The sequence below is a fragment of the Polyodon spathula genome, chromosome 24 (genome assembly GCF_017654505.1).
Source record: "Polyodon spathula isolate WHYD16114869_AA chromosome 24, ASM1765450v1, whole genome shotgun sequence".
Taxonomy (NCBI): Eukaryota; Metazoa; Chordata; class Actinopteri; order Acipenseriformes; family Polyodontidae; genus Polyodon; species Polyodon spathula.
Window position 1 is genome coordinate 6,892,820 of NC_054557.1, and position 25,297 is coordinate 6,918,116.

Below are 25,297 nucleotides of genomic sequence, written 5' to 3' on the forward strand. Positions count from 1 at the left end.
GTCCTGCCTGTCTTTCCTATACAGTGTATACCCACAAATATTATATTCGTCTCCATCACTCTCAGACAACCACGTTTCTGTAACACCTATCACATCATAGTTACCTGTTAGTGCAGTAGCTTCAAGTTCTAGAATTTTGTTTCTGATACTTCTAACATTTAGATAATGGTTGTCTTACCTGAGTTGTTGTTCTTGTTTTGATGCGGTCTCCCTTCTGTTTTTTTGTTGATTTCTCCCCCCTTCCTTTCTAGTTTAAATGCTCCTGAACCTGCTCGAGGATCTTTTCTCTGAGTAGACTGGTTCTCTTGTTATTTAAATGCAGTCCATCCCGTCTATACAGATAGTCCTCGTTGTAGAATGTGGTCCAATGATCAAGATAGGTGAAGCCTTCCCGTGTGCACCACGTCTTCAGCCATGCGTTTTGATTAATTATTTCCAGCTGTCCATATGGTCCTTTGCAAGGTGCGGGTAGTATACCAGAAAATACCACAGTTTTGGTTTTCTCTTCCATATGTTTGGGAAGTCTCCCACATGCCTTTTGGCGAACACCAAATGTGTTTGCTTATTTTTTTCTTTAAGCAATGGCTTTTTTTCTGGCCACTCTTCCGTAAAGCCCAGCTCTGTGGAGTGTACGGCTTAAAGTGGTCCTATGGACAGATACTCCAATCTCCGCTGTGGTGCTTTGCAGCTCCTTCAGGGTTATCTTTGGTCTCTTTGTTGCCTCTCTGATTAATGCCCTCCTTGCCTGGTCCGTGAGTTTTGGTGGGCGACCCTCTCTTGCCAGGTTTGTTGTGGTGCCATATTCTTTCAATTTTTTAATAATGGCTTTAATGGTGCTCCGTGGGATGTTCAAAGTTTCTGATATTTTTTTATAACCCAACCCTGATCTGTACTTCTCCACAACTTTGTCCCTGACCTGTTTGGAGAGCTCCTCGGTCTTCATGGTGCCGCTTGCTTGGTGGTGCCCCTTGCTTAGTGGTGTTGCAGACTCTGGGGCCTTTCAGAATAGGTGTATATATACTGAGATCATGTGACAGATCATGTGACACTTAGATTGCACACAGGTGGACTTTATTTAACTAATTATGTGACTTCTGAAGGTAATTGGTAGCACCAGATCTTATTTAGAGGCTTAATAGCAAAGGGGGTGAATACATATGCACGCACCACTTTTCCGTTATTTATTTTTTAGAATTTTTTTAAACAAGTTATTTTTTTCATTTCACTTCACCAATCTGAACTATTTTGTGTATGTCCATTACATGAAATCCAAATAAAAATCAATTTTAATTCCAGATTGTAAGCCAACAAAATAGGAAAAATGCCAAGGGGGGTCAATACTTTCGCAAGCCACTGTATATATATATATATATATATATATATATATATATATATATATATATATATATATATATATATATATATATTGTATTGTGTGTATATATATTGTATTATATTGTATTGTAATAGAAGTATCTACCGTTTGTATCGTGATTCAAGACCAAACACACAACAGAGCTCATTGTAGTTCCCCAAGTCATTCTTGAATGAAGAAGTGGTGCATGAAGTTGGTATGCTGGGGAGGATTACAATAATCTTCATTCACACTGCTGTATGTTGGGCATGCCTGAGTTGCACTGGGCAGCCTAATTATTTCCAGCTTCTCTCGCCCTCTGACAGACCAAGTCCCCAATTGATTTTCTCAAGGCTGCTTGAGATAGTTGTGAACGAGCCTTGTAAGTGAAAGGGAAATCTGCTGTGCTCCTTCTTCCTAATTAGATAGGAGTCAGACAGAGTCCGCCAGGGCTAGGCCATGCTGCTGGATCAGGTTACACAGCGAACCCTGATTATCACGAAGTGCAGATTTCTGGAGTGATTGTAATTTGATAATGATGCTCTATTGCTAGGCAACACGATTCTACAGCACTTCCTTGTACTCCTTAACGGCTATCAACTAGTTCTTCATTAAGTACAGTGCACAGGATGGCTGGAGTGGTGTCGATGGGGCGGATAATCATACAGAAGTATGCTAATCAGTGGAGTCAATCCCACTCGCAAATCAGTAGCATTGGGATTTGTTATATGTATCTGCTGCATTCTAATACGTTGTGTGAATGGGCCTCTCTTAATGTAGAGATTTCATCTCGCATGCATTGTGCTGAAATTGTGTGGCATGGTGTCTCTCGTAGTATGAGTTTCTTCTCATCGCTCTACAGCGAACCCTGCTGGCCAGGCACCCAGTGAGCTCAGAGTGGACACCTGTAGAGCTGGCCTCTGTCCTCCAGGGGCCGGTAACTCGCTTACATCCACTCTCGAGTTCCTGTGTGTAAAAGAGGAAGCTGGCTTGGTTCTGCGATAGGGGGTCGCCCACTCGGGTCTCCTGAGGTAAGCATTGTAAAGAATAGCGAAGTATTGGAATGTGTATTAATATACATGGCAACTAAGGGCAAACTATGGTAAATGCATAGCATAGCGAAAGCATGGGAACACTGCAACAATACAGTGGTACACTTGTATAAGGATTGGTACACCCCTAGTACTCAATTGCTGGGTTGGATAATATCCCTTAATTGGAACTTTGTCTAGTTAGTGTTTCTTTCATTCTTTTTTGTCTGTCTTGGTGGCGTGTTGACTGTTTAAAATGAAACTGTACCAGTTTTCTCTAAATGAAAGTCCTTTTCCCTTGGCAAATTCAATTACATGGAACTTATTTAATCTCCTTATGGAGAAGTCCCAGACAAGTAGGGTGTATGCAGGAAGAGAGGGGCAGCAAAGCGTCTTGGGAGTAGCGTTGCTTATCCTTTGTTGGCTTTTGATTACTATAAAAAACACAATTAAAGCCATAGTCATTGATAATTATTATAAGGAAGCAACATGGTGTGCCTGCGGCCTCCTGTTTTGATTTTCTGTGCCCTTCTCGGAGACAGTTTAACCAGATAGTTGAGTACCTTAAGCAGAATGTTGAGTACATTTGTTTGGTTTTCGTCTCTTCCCTTTTATTCTGAAGTGTTAACATTGCGCATAATCTCTTTGCCCCTATGCTGCTTAGTTCCTGCTGGGTTCTGTTTGTTAGTTTAACCCGCCAATTTTAAAATGGAAGGGTGTCTCCTTTGTTCGGTAAGAGAATTTAGTGGAGTACAGGGTTTAGTTTTGCTCTTTGAATGCAATATGATGGCAAGACATACAAATCCTAATACTATTCCAAAACCCATATTCATCATAACAGTTCTTTTAAAGCAGTCCTATTGCCATCTTTGTGTTTTTCTTTAGTTTAATCACTGAAAGAAGCACCTCGGTGCATTGATTCCCTTCAGTGAGTTGATGCGCCTTGCACTTTCCTTCACTTCCTCACCGAAGCATGATGACACAAGCCAGCAGCATGAATGCTCAATCTCCGGCTCTTCCTGTTTAATATACACTCACCGTAGGGCTGGGGCATATCCAGAATAGGCAAGCAAGCTTTGAGACACCTCTTGTATAAACATCTTCAGATGAAATAAATGGCTGCATTGGATACCACTGTAGTAAGTCAGATCACATCTCCATCTAATTACGGAGGTCAGATCCTACCAGGTATTGCAAGTTAAGTGTGAAAGTCAGGGGTCCGTGTGCACAGCGTCTCTGCTGAATCCCTTCTTTGCCCCCGATGCATCGAGTTTCAAGAGCGAAGAGAGAATCCTTCTTCAAAGGGAAGATGGCGCTTGCTGCAGCCAGTAGCAGTGACGGCAGCAGCTGCCTCCAATACTCTAATGACTTAATACAAACTAGATCTAATTAATCTCCATGGAAACGGTGCCCCTCGAGTCGTGAAGATGTCACAGGGATGGTTCCAAGCGTGATTTCAGTAAAGCAACACGTTTTGCATGGCAATGCGTGCTTCCTTTTTGTTATGTTTTTCTGTTGGTGCCGAGTGTTCCTGAGATATTTTTGTGTGTAAGAAACTTCATTTCTTAGTAGGATTGTGGAAGGCCATCTGAGTCAAAAACGCATTATTTAATACGCATTTCAAATATTTAGTACACGTATTGATTTGAACCGATCAGAATACTATGTGTTCTAAATAAATGTAAATGAACTATGCATTTTCTACGTAGTGGCTGGTCATTTTGCAGTCATGCAGCGTAATTACAAGAGTAGCCAATCACCTTCGAGATAACATCTTTTTAATTTCAGTTATTATTATTTAATTGTTTAGCTGACACTTTTATCCAGAGCAACTTACAGAAATTAAACAAAATATTACAGGCAATTTTGTAGATTGCAAAATAGTATACAATATTACAGGCAATAAAAATGCAAACCCAACACATATATACAATATGTGCAAAATAAATATAAATAAAGGAAAATACAGAAAGGTATATAAATAGGAATTTACAAATGGAGGTTGAATACGTGGGTTTTGTGAAGTTGTCAGAATGCAGTAAAAGAATGAGCAGCCCTGAGGATAACAGGTAGCTGAGTCCATGAAATACATGAAATGAGCTTAAAAAAAAATCAAGAATAAGGAAAATTGCAAATCATGGCGGCGATCGATTTTCTTCCCACGGTGCAAATATAGATTTGCCGAGTGGTGCCAACTTCTTGAGATAGACAGTGACACGGTTCAGTTTGTATTAACAATGTACACAATCGTTTTCTTTTATTTTCTCATTATATTATTTCAGTTTTTCACTAAAATATTGAGTTAATATAGCTAATGTTAGATTCAATTTCAGATGTTTCAACACTTGTTTAAAATTACATATTAGTTACAGTATGGTTGATTTAACTCAGTCAGCCGTATCCTTGACTGCCAAGCAGTGATTAACAGTACTGTGCTCATAGCTTTGTTTTTAGGGAAAAAGCTGCTAGTATTTGAGGTTCCAGGTCTATCCATCTGCAACTACACTTTACTCAATGTCAAGTCCATATTCCACCACGAATTGGACGGGAATGGCAGGTGTAAAGTGACTTTTAATAGGATAATTTATTACACATAGTATTTTCTTTAAATTTCATTGGTTCTCATTTCATTTTCTATGATCTGATTGGCCAAATTAGTACGCGTAATAATTGGAATTAGAACATGCACTAAAGTCAAGTTAGAACGTAGACTAGATATTTGAAATGTGTACTAAATGACGCATATTTGACTGCATACTGCTGTACTGAATAAAAACCACGATAGCAAGGCGTCCTCAACATCAGGTATATGAGGAAATGGGAAACGCTGACAACTTGCACCCACAGTTTGCTTTTCATACACCTGTATTATATTGTATCCAGGTTTTTCAGAATGTGTTCGTCGGGATATTTAAACCGTTCTTTTTCTTGTACGGTGTTGCATCATCCACCCCTTCAACACCTCCACTTTTGTCTGCAAGGTTATGTGTAAATGAGAATTGACTGTGTGTGTTTGTGTATTTTATTTGGGCGTCATGCTGGTGCAGGTTTCAAAAGCTGATTAGAACACAATCTGAGTTCTAATCTAAATTACCAACAGGTTCTGAGCCACCGGAGCAGAGAGACAATTTGTGCTCATCTTGCACAGAGTTTCCATTCTTTCCCACATTCCCAGCCTCCCCCAGCCAACTTTTTTTTGGTTTGTTTCTCTTGCTGTCTCTGGCAGTCACAGAGGTTCCTGGCAGCAGTGTTTGATCATTATCATGGAGAACTGCTTGCTGCATGTGGGTTTGAGGCAGAGGAGCTAAACAATCTTTAGGGAGAAGACAAGTCATTATCATAAATAAACAAAATAACACAAAAGAAACAGCATATTTATTTTTGTTTTGGTTTATTTCTTGAAAAACAGTGGCGCGTTGTAAGAACGCTTAGGGAGCAATGTCAGACTGGATGGAGCAAGGATGATTCATTCACTTAAAAATATATTGGGAGCTTTCCTTAAACGATACATCATATTGTGATACCTGACCAAAATACTACATAGTTTTATCATCATTTGTACATCATGTGTCATTACTGTGTGCCTTAGTATTACACCACTGCAGAAGATGGTAATAATCATTACTAAAGAGGTTCTTTAGTCCACCAAATATTTAAGTCTTTGCCTGTTTAATATACTATTACTATGAGTGTTCTCTACCATTCTGTATTGTTGGCGCTGACTAGTTATTGAAGAAAAAATTGCAAGTTGGCCAAAAAAGTATGAAGTTGTTGCAGCCACACTTCACCAATTTTAAAAGCTGTCGAGCTAGAAATCAACCAGTTCTGAACAGGACATGTACAAGTTGCTTGAGTTAATTGCTTATCAACTCTACACATTTCATACACGCGAACCTGAACCACGTGGGAGTGAAATCAGGTCTTATACCACCTCTCAAAAGAAGTGCTTTTGGTGTTCAGCAATAACCAGTGAATAGTCACATTTTCAGCATGTCGTGTGATGGGCACCCTTCATCAAAAAGCAACTAGGCTTAATTTCAGAATTGCACCTGTTGTATTTTTTAAAATCTCCTGACGCAAAAGCCACGCTCTTGCTGCTAATGGTGCTTAAGAAATCAATTTTATTTTGTGTCGTACAGATATTCACTGGAGTTAACTGTAAAAATCCCCTGAGAGTTGAGACCGGAGGTTCTTGCTTCCCATAAAGCTGCTTCTGTCAGCCTGAGGGGTATGACAGAAAGGGAAAACTGCAGTTAATATCTGTTTTATCACAGTCTGTTTTTTGGTCTCTGTATTAGACAACAAGCTTGTAAGTTTATATCATAAGGTTTGCTGTACAAGGGGTTATAGAGTGTGTGTGTGTGTGTGTGTGTGTGTGTGTGTGTGTGTGTGTGTGTGTGTGTGTGTGTGTGTGTGTGTGTGTGTGTGTGTGTGTGTGTGTGTGTGTGTGTGTGTGTGTGTGTGTGTGTGTGTGCTGCTGCCTTCCCCCACAGACTGAAATTTATATCCAGAAATCTGCCCCTTTTAATAACGTTCTGGTCTTATTCTATCCCCTGGCTAGCATGGAAGAAGACTTAACCAAGACAAACAGGCTCAAACGGTAACCTTAGCAGCTTGCAAGGCTTTCTGTATTGTACCAGTCTCTGCTTTTAGAGTAGGGAATCCAGCACGTCTTAATTTGGGGTCTGTGTAAGAAAGCTGCACTGCGCTGCGGTTTTTAAAATTTTTTTTAATCGAAGTCTAAACGCCAGTTGAGGGGGGTGGCAGCCTTTTTTTTTTTTTTTCTTTGAGCGGAGCCTGTTTGTTCCATGTGTTCCTCGTTTATAAGCAAGGCCTGGGATCCAATAAAAATCATTGCCTGGACCTGCTGAAGTATATTACATTTTGATGAGCTGCCTTTTGTTTCAGCTGTTGTGCAGGGAGAGGGGGTGGGGTGGGGATTTTAAATCTGAATGGGGAGAGTCAATTAAAAGCCTTTTTTTAATGAACAAAAAAATATAAATATGCAGCCCCATTTGAGGATATGGTAAATATGTTTTGCCCAGTTTAGGTGGAGGCTGTGCGTTGCCTGCATCTTACAGTAGGTATTATTGTTGGTGTCAGTGTTGCTAAGGGGGTGGAAAGACCATTTGGTAATATTGTATTTATATATAGTACTGTAAAGGTAAAATGGTTTATGCTTCCAGTATTTTAGGTGTTTTTTTTCTATGTTTTTAAGGATTTACTTTTTTTCACCCTGTTTGTTTGTTTATTTAATTTGTTCTTGTTTAGAAACACTAAATATCTCTTCGGTTGTGTCCTTAGCCTGGTTCTCCTCCAACTACCATAAAATCTAGTATTATATATGTATATATAATACTAGATTTTATATATAAAAAAAACAACACAAGAAGCCCTCCATTAAAGTGCTGGTTCTGTATTTCGATGAGGCAATGAAACATTAATGTGAACCAAACTGTTTGTTCACAACATGTATGTGTACATGGAAATGTAACAAATAACACATTATACTATCCAAGCACGGCAGCTTGCATCTACTGTATATTTATAGAAATCTTTGAAAATGGCTAAACGTTTTAGAAACCACTCTGAACATTTAACACTTGGAAATGTTTAAACATTTAAATTCTAAACTGTACACTACTGCAAAGGGAGAGAGAGAAAGACAGTACATTGTCTTGGTTTATGAATAGAAGGTAGTGTCACCATTGGCAGCCAGAATGGCAGTTAGTCTAAAAGGTGATTCCTCAGTGAGAACCCGCTTAGGGAATAGAAATGTTTAGCAAACGTCTGTTCTCCAGAATGGCCCATAGTCTTTTGATACTGTTCTTCTTGTAACCATGGATACAGAAGAACCTGCCAAGCGAGAGCCCACTGTAATTCTGTCAGATAAGATGCAGTTACTTAAACTGGGAAATGCATCTTTATTAAATATTGTAGAATACATCAAGGATTCTGTTTGTTATAAATGAATCTGTAGTTTTGAGGGGCAGCCCAAAAGTGTGTTACTGTACATATTGCATTTTTTTTCTCAATCTGTGTATCTGTGCTGACATCTCCAAATCTCCAAACACTGATGAGCAATTCAAGACAGACCCAGGACGGTTGATTGAAAAGCCCCACCCGCCCCCACCCGTAATCTCTCTGTCTCTTTGGAGAGTGGTCTTCCCAGGGCAAGGTTAAGCTGTGTTTGGGGACCTGTCTATAGGAAGACTAACACTCTTGCTACTTAGATAAACAGGAATGTGGATGCTAAGACCTTTGATATGTGTACACAAGCTCACTAAAAGGTTAAAAAATTCCTACGTTTAACATGAGGTTTTTAAAAGCCATTCATCTTTTTTCTTTTCTGCTACGTGTGAAGGTTGCCTGTGTGCTCCCGAGTTAAACACTTGAGACAATGCTGGGTGTTCGTCAGAATAGCTACTGGAAAGCCAAGCTGTTTGGAGTGCAGCACAATCTGCTGAGCTCAAGCTGTTGAATGAATTTTTCTTGGAGGAGAATTAACTAGCTCATTACAACACCCTACACATGCTGCTGTAAACAGGGATCAATGACTTACATGGGCTTGCGATAATTTTATTGATAATTAGTGGTGTTTTGTATTGATTTCTTACTGCAAGTACATTTAGAGTAAACCTTCAATGGGGTGCTTTCTAGGGACATATAATTGTTATAGGGTCTAGAAGACCAATTTTTATGTTGTGGGTTTAAATTCCCACTTAAAAAGAATACTTGCTGTGAAAATGTTTACATTGCATTTGTTTATTGCATTGTATATTTGATATGGCATTTTACAGCAATATATACTCCCTTGTTACTGGTCTGTTATGTTTCGCCTTCAACGGCCATGTTATCTTAGCTGCCCAGTTTGTTTACATTCTCAATCAGTTTTACCAGTCGGGACACAAATAGGCATGTTTTTGCTGCTACATGCAGCAGTTGGAGGTACAATATAGTCTAGCTTTGTTAAAACTCAGGCAGCTGAAAAGGGATTTCCTTTTTCAAATAGTGCGTTATTATACTGCTACATATTTTTAGGATACACATACTGTATTATATTGAACTGATATTTTCCATGAGGACTACAGTGTCTATGAATGGATTCAGGAAACATTTGGGAGTTTCATTATACTATATTTATAAAGTCTATTTATACTTTGCATAGTGTCCAATTGCCAACACAAATATAAAAAAGAATTTCCAGTAGTAGACTTGCTGCAGCGCCTTGTTGGAAATAGTGAACGAAGACCCATTTAAATAGTAATTGAATCCTAATTTCTCTTCTGCTTTTGAAAAATTAAGAGCCTATTTGAGGGAACTATTTGCATATGCTGAAGTGGTCGTTGTTCCACCATTTTAAATTACACTGTGCTCTGGGACAGTGATTTTTACCTCGTGGATTCCTTTGAATTCCACGAGTGCTTTTCAGTTCCGGTCTGGTGGGAAGCCATCTAAAATGGCTCTGATCAGAAAGCTAGTGACTTAATGGGCTTGTTTTTTTTGTTCTTTAAGTATAGAGTCTTTATGGGCCGTAACTGTCTAGTTAGTAAAACGAAGGCGCTTAATCTTCCATTACAAATCTTCTTGCACCCGGTAATGGTATCGTTTTCCTTTTTATTTCCCATAGCAATTTGTTCAGCATCCAGCAGTGGCTGGGTTTCATCTTCAGACTTTCCAATGAAAGAAACTGGAATTCAGATGAAAACTGCAGAGGTTATTCTCATCAGGAATTATTGTGTCATAGTGCTGGGGCTTTCATATAATAAAGCAGAAGCTTGAACTACAGCTTCATCTGGGGAGGCACAGTGATCAAGGTGCTGAAGTTGAGGAATTTATACATTGATTGCTCAATATGGCTACAGTTTGTCTTCAAACTTTGAACACTCAAGGATGTATACTAAAAAACAAAACAAAAAACAAAACATAAACAATGTTGTCTTTTTTTAAGACAACCTAAATTGCAAGTAAGGGTTAGACTAAACGTAAAAATGTATTTATTATGTGATAGAAGTGTATGTTTACACACAAGTGTATTGCGTTTAGTTGCATACAAAAAGCAAAATTTTTTTATAATTTTGAGCTAGGTAATGATAATAAATGTTTATAAATGGTTTGAACTATGGTTTTTAAAATGTGCTGTATAATATAATATACAATATACATATATGTTTTGTATGTTTGTATACAAAAAGAAAGATAAATGGAACATGCATTACAACTCAGTACTTCAGTCCTGAAATCTTTCACAGAATACCGCTTGACAAAGGGCCGATTTTGTAAAAACGCAGACAAAGCCACTTCAGTCATTTTATCATTTCATTCATACTATATGTTCTGTATTTGATTCAGTTAGTATGCAATAGGTTTCTGGGTTATCTTTTGCTTTAAAGTAATTTCCTCGATTGTTTTTTTTTCTATAAGAGCAGTGTTAAGTGGCCTAATGATTCCAATAAATTAGGACCCATTCACACCTCAGTTCTGAAAATCTATTTCAAGTGGGTTTGCTTAGTTTGAAATCATTTGTGAACGCTACAGTACAAACAAACCCAGTCTCCAACAGAGTTTGTTTTATAAACTGAGACCGCCTTATTTAGCACTGAAGATTGATGTGAATTTAAAGCTGTTTTATTTATTTATTTATGTATCTATTGGTAAACTGTCTGTCTATGTAACACAATATAAATAACCTGTTTGTGGAGCTTTTTATAATCTGCTGTCCTGCCTTTAAAATCTGTTAAACCTGCTGTTTGCATTGTGGTACTGTAGACAAAGCGTGGTGGTCCAGCCAGCAGAAAAAACAAAATCTGTTCCTTTGCTGATCTTATATGTCTAAGCTCTTCAGACTAAACTTCACCCTAATAACAAAAGAAATCTTGCTACAAAAATCCCCAAGCTACATGCTGAGCTCCCCAGCTATTTGAACCAAACCAGCTAAAGCACACCTACCGCCAACTTAACATATCTTTACAAAATGGATGCTGGGGGTTCCAGCTTTGGTCATATCTTTACAAAATGGATGCTGGGGGTTCCAGCTTTGGTCATATCTTTCATCACTGATGCAGATTAAGCTATTAAGAGACCACACTGAAATCCATTATATATCATTTATACAGTGGTTTCCTTTGCGTGTGACTGAGAATTGGAGGGAACATTTCCTTTGAGCTTTGTTATCTACAGTGTGTCGCACTGTAGGGTTTTACCTGCATCTAAAGAACTGTGTTGTGAAACTAAGTGAAGACATTTTATAGTTTGAGAGAGGATCAGAATCTGGGAATGTAAGGAGTACCTGTCTAATCACCTATCCATTTTTTTTTCATTGAAACTTAGAGAAGACATTATTTACCCACTAATTTATTGATCTAGGTATTTATGGGGTCGCTTGTCCATACATTTGTTACACTAACAGTTGTACATACATGTTGTGAAGTCATTATTGAATGTTGTCATACATTTCAGTACGACACTCAAAATCCTAGGTTTTAATCTTATACAACGTGTGGCAGTGGCATCGACAAGCATCAACAGCAACATCAACACCCATGTTGATAACTATAGCAATGAAACAATGCTAGTATGGTTATATCTACTGTAACATTTTTTTAAAGACCCCCCCCCCCCCCCCCCCCCCCCCCAAAAAAAAAAAATAACAACCTCTCTAATCCTCCTTTGCTGACTCCAACTTCGTAGTGTAGATGTCTAAACATGGAGTGATTGTACAGCTCAGTTGTTACGGCCTCAGTTCGTAGCCCTAGGGGTTAACACTTGCACCTCTTGACCTCAGAATTTATCATTTAGGCCACACTCCTTAAAAAAAAAAAAGTGTTCATGTCGCTCAGTTATTTACAGAGAGCTGTACACTTTTTCACTGTCCATCATAGGCAAACCTATTCTTTGGATCTGGTTGTATGCATTGAGTCAGCCTCTGTCAGCCAGGGAGAGTTAGGAGCCGTCTGTTCCTCGTTGTGGTTTTTCATAGCACTCCGCTGGGCCCTGGGTCTGTGAGAGGGTCATAAAGCTTCCAGGGAATTGGCCTGGTGAGGTAATTGGTGTAGAACTCACACTGGCACTTTGACTGGAAAAATGTTTAACATCCTAAATGAATGGCTTATTATTTTGTGGATTTTTAAAACAATTTTATTGGGGTTTGTAAGAAAGACCATATCGTAAAAAATAACAGCACTGTAATTAGCTGAAACTGTACTCGGATCTCCCCAGGGGTAGAGTGGTGAGGCTGAGCCCTTGTTTCACAATTCACTGCATTTTATTTGTTTCATTCAGGGACTGCTGTGCTGTATGCAGCCTCCCCTGGTGTGTTTCTTGGTTCTTCTGTGGTAGGATCCAGTTTCACAAAGTATACTAAAAAAAGGCCGACAAGACTTCCTTTTACATTTATTTATGTTTATAGATACAGGTCTACAAGTAACGGACAAAAATATGTACTGTGGAAGTTTTCACCTTTAGTGGGACGAGGGTATATTTGTAGCACCATCATTTAGCAACATCAGCCTTCAGCATGTCGTTTAGCTTTATCAGATGTGAGAAATGTGTATTAAAAGAGAGGTATTGGAGCTCACATTAAAAAACAGATGCAAAGCATAGAAAAAGGACCTTGAAATGTGCAAACTTGCAGAATTGAGCCTACGTAAGAGTCAACACACATTGAAAGAAATAAGAATGTGATCATTTAGTTTCGCAAATCTACATTGCACTACAGTAGTTCCACTAAAGGTGAAACAACTTGCATAGTCAATATTTTATCTCTTATCCTTTGCAAACAAAGGAAGGGTTAAAAAAATGGAAATGTAGCTGAATGTAAGGTTATGTACTGTACAAGACAAGCAATCGCAGACTTGTTTAGTTATGTTGGTGGCTTGAACTAAGGGAAGCAGCAGTTCTGACAATGACACTGTAGAACTGTATGTGCTGGTTCACCTGCACTGGTATTAGATCCCCCTCCTTGACTGAACACTTCTTAGCAGTGACCCTCTCTCCAGGCAGAGTCAGCATAGACTGAGTCTCTGTGCTAGCTGCTGAGATCCTGCAGTAAGATCACTGGCTGCAGTACAGGGGGCTTCAAGGCATTGCAAGATTTTAGTGGTATTTTTAGCTTTTGGACTCTCTGCTTTTGTGAAATCGATTCCAAATGTTTTAAGCACATTTGGTGTTAATGGTGTCTGCACACAGAGCAAAGACTTTCACAGGCGATAATCATCTGCACGGAATTCAGTGACATCATCACTTTCACAGGGGATAATCATCTGCACGGAATTCAGTGACATCATCACTTTCCGTACACTTCTGACCCACCACCACTGTGGTGTGAATTCAACTTGGCTTTTATTTGGCTAAAGGTTCCAACGCTAAGTTTTTTTTACAAAATACCTATCATGAAAGGGGGGCTGAATTCCACCTTATAATTACTGGAAAAATTAGGTTTTAACCAAATAGTCATGCTTTTTGAAATGATAAATTACCAAACAAAATGATAAATACCAAACAAGGCTTTAATACAAACAAATACCAGACGAAATTGGGTTACGAGACGCAGGCGTCGTGTAAAATTACAAAAACAAAATGTTTGGAAGTGTCAAATCGCTCACATCTTTTGTTAGATATTAAATCCGCAACTAGTAAAACATTTGAGCGGTCAGTTTAGAAATACTAAAAGGAAATGTTTGTCATTGAAGTTTCCTTTTAGTTTTCCAAAATCGTTTGGTCTCTGCTACCACAGGAACTGGTCTCAGGGATGTCAAGCACTGTTCCTACAATCAAACATTCATTTGGTTACACTACAGCATGCATTTGGAATAAGACTTTTAACAAGCTGAGTCTGTTGGAATCACTGGTGTTAAAAACAAGTGGATGTGAATCTGTGTTGATCTTCAGAATACTATACGCCACGCTTGGCTAAGTTGCAGGTTAAACAATTCATTATTATGTATTGTGGCTTTGCTTGTGGTCGTTACTGTATAAGTGATGTATGCTGTCACTGTAGACAATGAATGCTTGCTTGCGCCGGGTCATTGGCACAGACCTGGGTAAACGGTTTGTAAACCATGTAGAGAAGGTCTGACGCTGTGCCTCCTCTGTCTTTCAGCTCCTCCACAGTTCCTCAAGAGGCCGAGTAATATCTACGCCTATGAGTCCATGGACATCGTGTTTGAGTGTGAGGTAACCGGCACGCCCGCTCCCACCGTCAAGTGGGTCAAAAACGGGGACGTGGTCATTCCCAGCGACTACTTCAAAATCATTGTAAGTGAAAAGAGGCCTCAGCTTAAAATGCTTATTCTGAAAAGTTTTACCTTGAGACTCAAGAGCGTGCTTGTGGAGACAGACTGTTTTGGGAGGAAAGAATTTTTATATGAAGTAACTAGACATCATATGACCGGCAATGCATAATGTATTGCATATGTATGGGCTGGCTTTTGAGGCGGTAAATGTAATGGGCCCTGCTCAGTGATCTAAACCATGGCAGATCATAGTACCACCGAACTTTAACACCATTAATCCTGCTTGTGTTTTCTCCAGGACTGCCTTTTTTTTTTTGTTTGTTTCTTGTTATCTGCTTTTTAACATTACTACAGCACTGGAAAAACACGGTGGAATGAGATTGGCAACGTTTCCTTTGTGAAGCATTGAATGGGCATTACAGGGGTTTAAGACCAACTGGATGAAAAGACATTGCTCTGAACTGAAGCAAAAGCATATCCATTTAAATAATGCCTATGAAACTATAGTCTTCAGTCCCGAAGGCAAGTGTGATACCTCATGCTGCAGAAGTGTAAGCCTCCTAAGTGAAACATATTAATGTGTATTGTATGTGTAACAAATTGGACCAAGCTAATGGGCCTTCTGAAGGGTGATTAACTAATTGGTTTGTTTTCCTGTCTGACCTTTCCTGCGTTTAGGCCCGTTTCTATGTTCATAATGCTTCCTGTTTATGATCCTTCAAACTAATAATTGAGCCCGTCACAGTTACTCTCACGTTTTCATATCATCTTAACCCTGTAATGCCTGGAAGTGAAATGGGGAGGATTTGATTTAAAGAGTGGCTTTTCTGGTGGAGATAAGAACCAAACAACACTAGTTTAACCAAACTGAGTATTTTATCTTCCCCCACAGGGGACTGGTATCCCCAGAGAGTAATGGGATGTACAATACAGTACATTAGTGAGTGCGCCTCGTTACTGCGTTGTCCATCACCACTGACTACATTTTCACAAAACAACCTAAAATTTGGTTGCCAGGTAGAACCTAGGTCCAGAACAAGTTTCAAATTGGCCATCATTTAGCTCCAGCTCATAGCAGACATTATTGGGAGTTTAAGAATCTAGATATATAAGGAGGCCTATGTATGCAAGTATTGAATGTCACTCTTATTTTTAAATTCACTGGCATATTGTCACCATAACATGTATTATGTATGTAGTAATGGTTATATTCCCAAATTTGATCAAGATTCACACATCATCTTGTCGTGGATGTGGCTCTTGTTGACCTGCTTTTTCATGGTATAAACAACTGTAATGCTGTGTTTTTAGCCTTGGAGGTAGAGGTGCCTGTTAACAAACATTGTGTATTTATTTTCTATTGTTTGTACCTTGATAAAATCATTGTTTTTTCCAAGGCTAGTGACACACAGGTTGTTGTTGTTGGGTCATTCCAGGCTACTGCACCTCTGTGACTGAAGAAAATCAGTTTTATCTTTTAAACACAATGATGAATTTGAATGTCAAACCTCAGGGCATAGCCACAGCTGCAGCTGAGGAGGTATCAGGAACTGTCGTTTTAATTTGGAGAGACTATCTTGTTTTGCCAGGGGAAAACAAAAAGCAAGCCACACATGAAAATTTCCTTCAGATGGGCAATTGAGAATTTATATCCCAATATGGTATTAATCATTGTTCTAAAAATATATTGGTTGGTCAGTAGATGACATTTTTGGTTAACCTTTCAAATAAAACAATGACGTCTTCAAATAATATAAGCAGCATTGGAACTAAATATTCATTTGAAATCCTCAAAGTGGATACGAAATCTTGTATTCTCGTTTTGATTTGCATTGTCACCTTCTCTGTTTGTCATCACATGCTGATGGATGACATGTAAAGTACTTCTGTGGCCTCATTATACAGTAGCTCTCAGAATCCAATACTGTAAACCTGGTATACCAGTTTCAACCATGTCCCCCTGACACACTGTAACAGGGCGGTAGGAAAGCCCTGCTGTTTGTTTATTTTTAGAACGGGGTCTCCCTCTCCACCCCTGTGTTATTTTGTGTTTGTTTATTGTATTGTGTTTTATTTTGTTTATAGCTGACGACGAACCACCGTGTGTTTTGTTTGTTTATTTTTTATTGTATGACGGCTTAGCTGTGTTTTAGTTTTGTTATTGTTTTGCAGCGTGGATGGGAAGCCCCATCCACATTATAAAACCAGTGCAGAAGGTGGCCATCTCCCGAATTAAGGGATTAATTTGTTGGTAATCGGGAGATGGTCACCTGCATAAATACCTGCAGCTCTCTGCACTCGGGGTGGCTGTACGGAGGAGAGCGAGAGAGCGAGCAGAAAATAAATTTAAAACCGTCTAGGATCAGTGAAGGCGATTGCCCAGCCTGACCTGGATCGTATTTGTTATTATTGTGTTCGTGATTTATTTTTGTTTAAATCTTTTATTTTAGCTCTGTGAGCAAGTGTTTATTTTTGTTTAAATATTTTATTTATTTTTGTATTCTTTAAAGAAAACGGCGCACGCGCCACTGCACCGTACCCATCTGTGTTCAACTCCTTCTTCTGGCCTGACGTCACCGCAAAGCCATTTCCTGCCGCACACACCTAGTGGATTTAGGAAATCTATCCATAAAGAAAGTACCATACTGTGAAATACCACAACTGTGCTATTTCTTACACCCATTTTAAATCATAAAGCTGAAGCACTACAGAGAAGTATAAGCCATTAAGTAGCCCACACATGGAGCTCTTTTTTTTTTTTTTTTTTTTTAATGAAAACACGATTTGTAATAAGTTAATGGGTTCAGTTACACCCGTCTCATGTTTTATAGGAGTGTTTTCTTATTTCCCGCAGCTTCACTTTTTGGTCCTATTGCTCACCTCATGAAAACAGTTTTATACCATAAGAGACAGGGTCAGCTGTACATATTGATTTGTACTAGGGGCGGTGTGACAGGTAGACAAGTTAATGGTTACACACTGGTTACCAGAGGCTAAACTTTTTGAAAAGGCCCTAGGATGCGATGGCTGAAACAGAAAATGATTAAAAGTGAGTCTAAGCATGTTGCTTTTAAAGTTCTCTCATAGTATTTGTGTGGTTCTCCACTACATTTCATCCGTGAAAGTATGTAGGTACAGAAGGGAGTCATTTTCTAATAACTAGTTTTTGCATTTTTTTTTTTTTTTAAGGTTGAACCCAACCAACATTTATTTTTATTTTTATGATGAATAGAGATACCAAAAAGAAATGGCTGGAAGATAATGCCAAAATATGTATTTTTTATTAAACATTTGTTCAAATCTCAATCGAAATGGTCCTTGGTAACTGTGTGTTTGTTTTCCTGTCTCAACAGAAAGAACATAACCTGCAGGTTTTAGGGCTGGTGAAGTCGGACGAAGGTTTCTACCAGTGCATGGCTGAAAATGACGTGGGGAATATACAGGCCAGCGCTCAGCTTATCATACTGGAACATGGTGAGTAATCACAGCCCAGCTACAAACCAAACTCTTTGTGTTTGACCTCCTTCCACAGGGGGCGCTGTGGGCAGTATCAAGACTGTTTCAGTTTTTACATAAGGTACATGGACATACCTGCTTGTACTGTAATAGAGAGGAAATGTTGGAGCTATGTGCCGAGGCATGACACACAACATTAGAGGCCAAAGTGTAAGCACTGAGTTATTGAAACACAATGTTAATGAATATGAAGAGGGACTTCAATGACAGGTCTCTACAGTAGTGTAAGTTATGGCTTTTTGACAAACTGTGTCACTGACAGTGCTAATATTGGAGATCTTTCATGAAACTGTATGTATACTTGGCTGTATCTGATGAGATGCCATTCTATAGTGAAGATGTAGGTCACGCTAATCTACTTTTTTTGATAGTGACAGCTCTTGTTTGGTATTTACATCAGTGGCAGGGAATTATTTGTTTATTTATTTAAAGGTCAGATTGAAGAATGTAAAGTGAAATCTCCCTCAGTTCTATCTTGGCAGTGAGCAGCAGGGGATAGCATTGCTGATAAAGGTGGCGTCCTGCCAAGCCAAATACAAAATAATCCTTGTTTGAAATGTCAGGTTTAATGTGTTGATCCTCAAGTTTCTTGAGTGTCGCAAGACGTTTTTTACATTTTGCGTCATCCTGGGAATATCAATGTCAAAAAAACCTGTACCTGTACATTTAAGTCTGGAAACTTAATATTAAATCTGTTTTAATCAAGTTAAACGGTTGATAAGGAACTGTTGCTCGTACAAAATCAAGAGCCTTGTTTCTGATTGTCAGATGTCAATAACACACATTTGTTGATGAGAAGTACAGTTTCATAAGCAGTGGTGATAGGATATTACTCTATTCAGATTGGTGCAGTCATAGTGGACCAAATATTGGCATATTTGACAAAAACATTTTTTAAAAATCACAATACAAATAAGAACTGGGCACTCATTGTAGGGTGCCAGTCTCAGAAAGAGACGTCAGTGATTCAGAATGGTGCCTGAACTTATCCCTCACCCCGTAGGAGAAAGGATAGTTCCTTAAGGTAAAGCTAAGCCATTCTTTTAGGACAGCCATTTCAGCCTATTTTAGTTTTAAACCATTTATTAAGAAAATAGTGTCACTGCCTACTTCAAAATTGAATAAATCCACCAGCCTGAGGCTGCATTTACATTACATTCTCAGCAAAGATGAGCTGCTGTACATGAAGACTAATACTTTCTGATATCACAATAAATACCAAAGAGATGAGGTAACGGTAATGTTTCCTTCTGATTTTTCGCCAGCTTGGTTTCTATTCAGAGTCTTAGTGGTTGTTTGATTTGTGTGTAGCACCTTGAGTCCTGATTCACGCACCTCTATACAAGTCCAATAGAGCCATCACAAGAGGGTGTAATCAGGGATGGCGTTTCCAAAAGTAATTGCGGGTTTCTGATGGATGCAATCCTTTGCCATTCAGAAACCTGGTGTACTTGTGCCGATCCAGAGATTTTCATTTCATGTATTTTTTTTTTTCCTTTTGTGAAGGTTTTTTTTTTCCCTTTTGTGATAGCCGTAGATTAACACATGGGGATGCGTTACAGGTCTATTCCCAGGGAGCTTCTCTTCCATCTGTTTAGGAATATGCTTGAGGACCTCAGCTTTTCAGGCACATTTATTACAATACAGTCATTTAAAGATGTAGCTTCTGTTTGCAGTATAAAATGAAATACTGTAAACATTAATACATTGTGTATGGTTATCTGCATACACCTGCGTAATTTATGAACAGAAAAAATGATCATGCTTGTTTTTCTGTGTAATCAAACATGGCATGTATATCTGTTACAAATACTTAGTCGATATTCTGTGTGAAAGTCATGGCATTTTATTCATTTATAGCAGTTATTTTTTAATTTAAAAGGTTTTTAAACTTTATATCATCAAGTTTCATCACAATATGAAGAGCGATTCTTAATACGTTGTTTATTGCAGGTTTTAATGAAGTGACTTGTCTTTTGACGTAATGTTGTTGAAGCTGACACCTTGGGATCCTTCAAGAAGCTGCTTGATGAGATTCTGGGATCAGTAAGCTACTAACAACCAAACGAGCAAGATGGGCCGAATGGCCTCCTCTCGTTTGTAAACTTTCTTATGTTCTTACGAATTTGATCAAACCTTTTTACATAGAGGTTTTCTCTATGAGATCCTTGACAAATGCGTAGTTCAAGTTTGTCCTGAAGGCGCCCAGTTGGATTGAGATCCTTTAAGTATGTCACGCTCCTCAACCCAATCACACACAACTCTGGCATGATGATGGTTGCATTATCGTATTAAAAGTACCCGCAGAATTGCTGAGTGGTCTTGCTGTGTAGCCAGTTTTCCCGTGCATTTTTCGCAGTAACTGACAACAACCTTCGTACTCAGTTTACTAGCTTTCGCAAGTTATTATCATAAATATCAACCTCAAATCAAGACTCCAGCCTCTTGAGGTAAACCTATTATTTTGAGACCATTCTTACAAAGCACTAACATAAGCATATTTGTGTCTGTCTTGCAACTGATTCTCTGATATCGTATGTAAAAATGCACTTCACATTTGTGAAGAACTCAGGCACCAGCTACTGGTACAGGGTGGGCGAGGCGTCTGTCTCTACAGTGCTGCTCATGAACTTTACAGTTTTTAACTTGTCGTATAATTGAATACTAAAATCAGTGAAGCACAATCTTCCTGCATTATTTAGAAGTCTAAATACTCCAGTAAACATAAATAAAAATCACAATACTTTGTCGCTTTGTTTTATTTGCCTTTTAAAAAACGACCATTTCGTTTTGAAACTGCTAATAATGTAATCGGCACATTAGTCGAAAACACACATTTAAGTGTATAAGAAGAAGAAGACGTACCATGTCCGTTATGTTTTATTTTTTTTGCAAGTTTATTCGTCATGTGACTTCACTCCATGTCTCTGGTGAAACTCAACATGGCAGCTGCTCCAACGAGTTAAAAAAAGCAATATTTCAGTAAGACAGAGCTAAAAGAAGTTGGATTGGATACGAGGGTGGTGCGATAGTATAAATGTTGCTGTAATTTGCGTGATAATGTACAAGTCAATACCATTAAATATCATAATGCCAGTTGTAGACACGTAGCGAATAAGAAAGCAAATAAGACGGTAACAATGTAAAGCAATGAAAAACTAAGACCCAAGGTACTGGGCTCAAGGTGGAGCTTTCCCGAAGTAAGTAAGCTAAATTAATTGCGTATTTTATTATTGTTCAGTTTATTTCTTTCCATGCTACCTGCCTTTTAAGGAAGCTATAATTAGCAATTTTAAACCATGGCCGTTTCTTAATTGAAATATATTTTCTGATGACAAACAAATGAGCTCAAAACTTTGATCACTTTACTACACTACACAATGCTAGTTTCATAAAGACATTCTGTCTCGAGACAGGCCTCTTAAATATTGCAAGTAACACTGCAGAATTAGGAAAGAAACAATTGAGGAATAATTATGTGTTTACATTAAAAGGGGCGCTATTTAAATTACATTCGGGTAATACATAGCAGTGAACCTGTTTAGGACACTGAGTCAGTCAACACGCCTTTATCAGCATTTCATATTTTATCCTGGTTATTATTATAATGCAAAAGGCTAAACTTAATTTGTGGAGTACTGTACAAAGGATTACTGTAATATGACATTGCTGGACTGTTAAGAAACTGTTTCATGTTCTTTATTGTTATTGTAAATGCCAGCAATAAGCTAAACAGGTCTTTTCAAAACACCTTTATTTGTATACTGAACTAATGTGTTAGTGGAAGACTGTAAATATGACTCTCGCAGCAGTGCTGAACATTTGGTTTTCTGAACTGTTGTAATATAATTCTTAGGTTTTCCTGCATATTTTAATGCCAGCAATGAACCAAGTGATGTCTATCAACATTATGACAGGTTTGAAGTGTCTTCAGGTGCTTTCCTTACTATTACAAAGTGAGATTAAAAAAAAAAAAAAAAAAAAGAATTGTGGTACATTTATTAAATTTACTTATTTTAACTACAAACATTATATTTATGTTCAGATGCCATATTTAATTATTAGTACGTTGATAAAAAGTGGGATCAAAGGGAATTTGGTATTCCCAAGAATGGAACAATTAGTAGCCCTAAATAAGGCTACAATTGAGTGCAGATGCCAGTGTTTTATGCAGTAGTATAAAGCAATTTTATGAGGCGACCAGTTAAGCGTGCAGTCTGTGATAACAGCCGACAGGGCTGCATAGGATCAGAGGATGATTCAAAATCAGAGGCAGAGCCACAATTAATGTTCTGTTTAAATTTAAGTTAAATTGTAAAATTGTTGAGATACTTGTTGGAATATTGTTTCGGAATTGTATAATGCAACATGAATATATTAAAAGGTTAATGCGTGGCCAAAGGTTTCTCACTGATAATTTACCCTTTCTCAGTCAAAATGGCAAGTTCCTCAGTATCTAGAAAGCTGTGTGTAAATAAACTACGGCTGGTCTGGTCTTCCAGAGTAATAAAGGGAGTCCAGGGTATACCGGGAGAAGATTCCCAACCAATGCCAACTCCAATAGGGTACACAGTTTGCAATATAATTACAGGCAGCATTAGCATTTCAGTGAATCATAGTTTGGACAATCTTATATTTTACTCACTTCTAGAGAACCGCTTGTCTAATTTTGATCAAAATTAAACTGCCTGTCAAAATGCAGGTTGGTACTGAGGTACCTGTCTGGATTATATTTGTACATGTACACAGAGTGGATATACAGTAGGTCATGGTGGCCCAGCTTATTATCGTACTGGTAGTACTCATTTTGTAATGACATTTATGTATTTATGTAGTGTTCCACTCTTGAGTCTCTCTGTTTAAAGCTCTGGTCAGTGTGTGTTGTGTTTTATTCGAAGTGAATCGAGTAAAGATGAAAGTACCTCCCACATTTCAGTAGTTATCTTTGCGGTACAGTGTCATTACATAAAGCAAATACTGTTTCTAATGCAGAAGGCTGATCAGCATTAGCAGCTGGTAATTTGAACTCGACAGAAGTCTTTAGCGTCAACAAAGCCAGACTTGAAGGTTTTTCTTACTGCTTTGCAGGTTTGATTTTTTCCTCTCTCTGAGGACCTGGTTTCAACACTTATTATTTAAATACATTCTGTCACCGTTAGGTGGAAATGACAAGATTACCGTAAATGGACTATGTTGTAGAATCAGCGTTTTGACTTTAGTACATTAGTACTTCAAATCAAATGTGTTTTCTTTCACAGACATTGTATTATTTGTTTTGTTCATGCCTTTAATTAAATTGACCAGTTTTTGTGACAGACCGTACATTTTTAAGAGGACTTCATGCTGACTGTATCAACTGTATAAACAGTTTGTTTATAGACCTTTCTGGTGTACATTTTAATAACTGTAGTGCATTCAGTATATGCAAAAAATATTGGAAGTGTGGGTAATTGTTATACTAATATGTATATGCATATATAATATGTCCTATAGCTATTGCTGTGTATGATAAGAGTTTTGGTCATTTTAGTCCTGGTTTTTAATAAAGAAAACAAGGGCCTTCACCTCTGAGTTTGACTTCAACCAATCAGCCATTCTACCCGGCAACAGGCTACTGTTGCTATGCTGTCAATGGAGTCTTTGTAATGTCTGTTTATCCAGACCATAATGTATCATTTTATTATAACATGATTCTTAATCCCAGTGAATTAAAGGGCAGATGCTTGGCATAAAATGTATGTTTAATTAGTGGATTCTCAATATATGACATGTCTGGGGTACATGTTTACAGAGCATTAGTCTTGTTTTGTATCTGTTATTTACATACCATTTTGAAATATTTTTAGGGGTGCCCGTGAGTGGCAGAAATACTGCTCGCTGTTCCTTACGGCTCAGGGCAGGTCCCTAGGATATATCAGACACGCGTCTTTTTATCATTTGTGCTGTTCACACAACTACAGAAAATCAAATCCAGCTAGAACTACCTCGGTCAAGTGGCTTTCCAGTATGTAACAAGTGTGTGGAAACAATCTATTTAAAACTGAACAGACTGGGGCCCAGTTTGAACATCCTTCCACCCAGTAAACATTGAGCTTGGAGGTGTTCAGATGAAGCCAGTTAATTTCTAACCCACCAATTCAATTTGATTATGGGGCATGCGTCAGTGTTGGAGTCTTTATCCCTCCTGTCGGAGAGCCAGGCTGTGCCATCTGGCTCCTCCCCCCTCCGATTGCCACCACCTGTCCGACTGGGTCTTCTGAAGGGCAGAGCCGAGCCTGTGGGCTGGTACCCTGCAGATAGACCCAGAATTGTGCGGCTGGCCCTGCCTGTGGATTTAAGGAACCAGCAAGCAGTCTCTGCCTTTAAAAAATACAATGGGAGAGCTTTGGTGGAGCAGTGGAAATGTTCTTGTTTAAGGACACTGCTCTTTAAGTGGTTCAAATCCAGCCACAGCAATTGAATTTCACTTCTTGTAATGGTTTTAATCTCCAACATAATACCTACGGGGGTATATTCTCAAACCTTTTTAGTTAAAATGTTCATTATCATGTTTTTTTATATTATGTTCTTGTACTTTCTCATTAAGTGTCTGGGGGTTTGATAAGTGTACAACTCTGTTTCTGTATTTAAGCATTATCATGCTTTTTGCAGAATGGAAAAACAATAGTTACCAGAAATAAAGAACCCAGACATTGAAATGTATGGGCTTGTAAATAGGCTTTTTTTTTTTTTTTTTTTGCTTGGAAGTTTTGTAATTGTTTTTTTTTTTCCTTTCTGAAAATGTTTTGCTTTTAGAGTGCGTTGCTTTACATAAAAGGATTAACAGCTTATGTTTTAATATAGATGCAGACTTTCTGGTATTTAAATTTTCTAAGGCTGACAGAAAGAAAGTAAGACATGTTTGATTGGACAGATTGACTTGGAAGATGTTGATGGAATAAGAGTTTCTGGTTTATTTAAACATGCAATGTACCAAAAGAATGTCCTAATTACCCATGCTTAAGATTACGGTTATAACTCACGGTACATGCAGGGAACTCAATGGTATATACTGTATACTGCCAGTTTTGGAGTTTGTTGTCAAATTATTCTGTGAATTACAGGAGCACAAAAGCCACTTTCTAGAAAAAAGCATGATTGGGGAATTTCTTGCGCAATTGAAG

The 25,297-nt window shown here is 38.3% G+C and overlaps 1 protein-coding gene across 8 annotated transcripts in view; it reads left to right on the forward strand.

The window, feature by feature from the left end:
* Positions 1–25,297, forward strand: part of LOC121298954 (neogenin-like) — a 178,400-nt gene that overhangs the window by 106,998 nt on the left and 46,105 nt on the right. For all 8 annotated transcript variants that reach the window (XM_041226330.1, XM_041226331.1, XM_041226329.1 and 5 more), the window contains exons 6-7: positions 14,486–14,640; positions 17,972–18,092. In XM_041226330.1, coding sequence (XP_041082264.1) covers positions 14,486–14,640; positions 17,972–18,092 — 276 coding nt within the window. The remainder of the gene's footprint in view (positions 1–14,485; positions 14,641–17,971; positions 18,093–25,297) is intronic.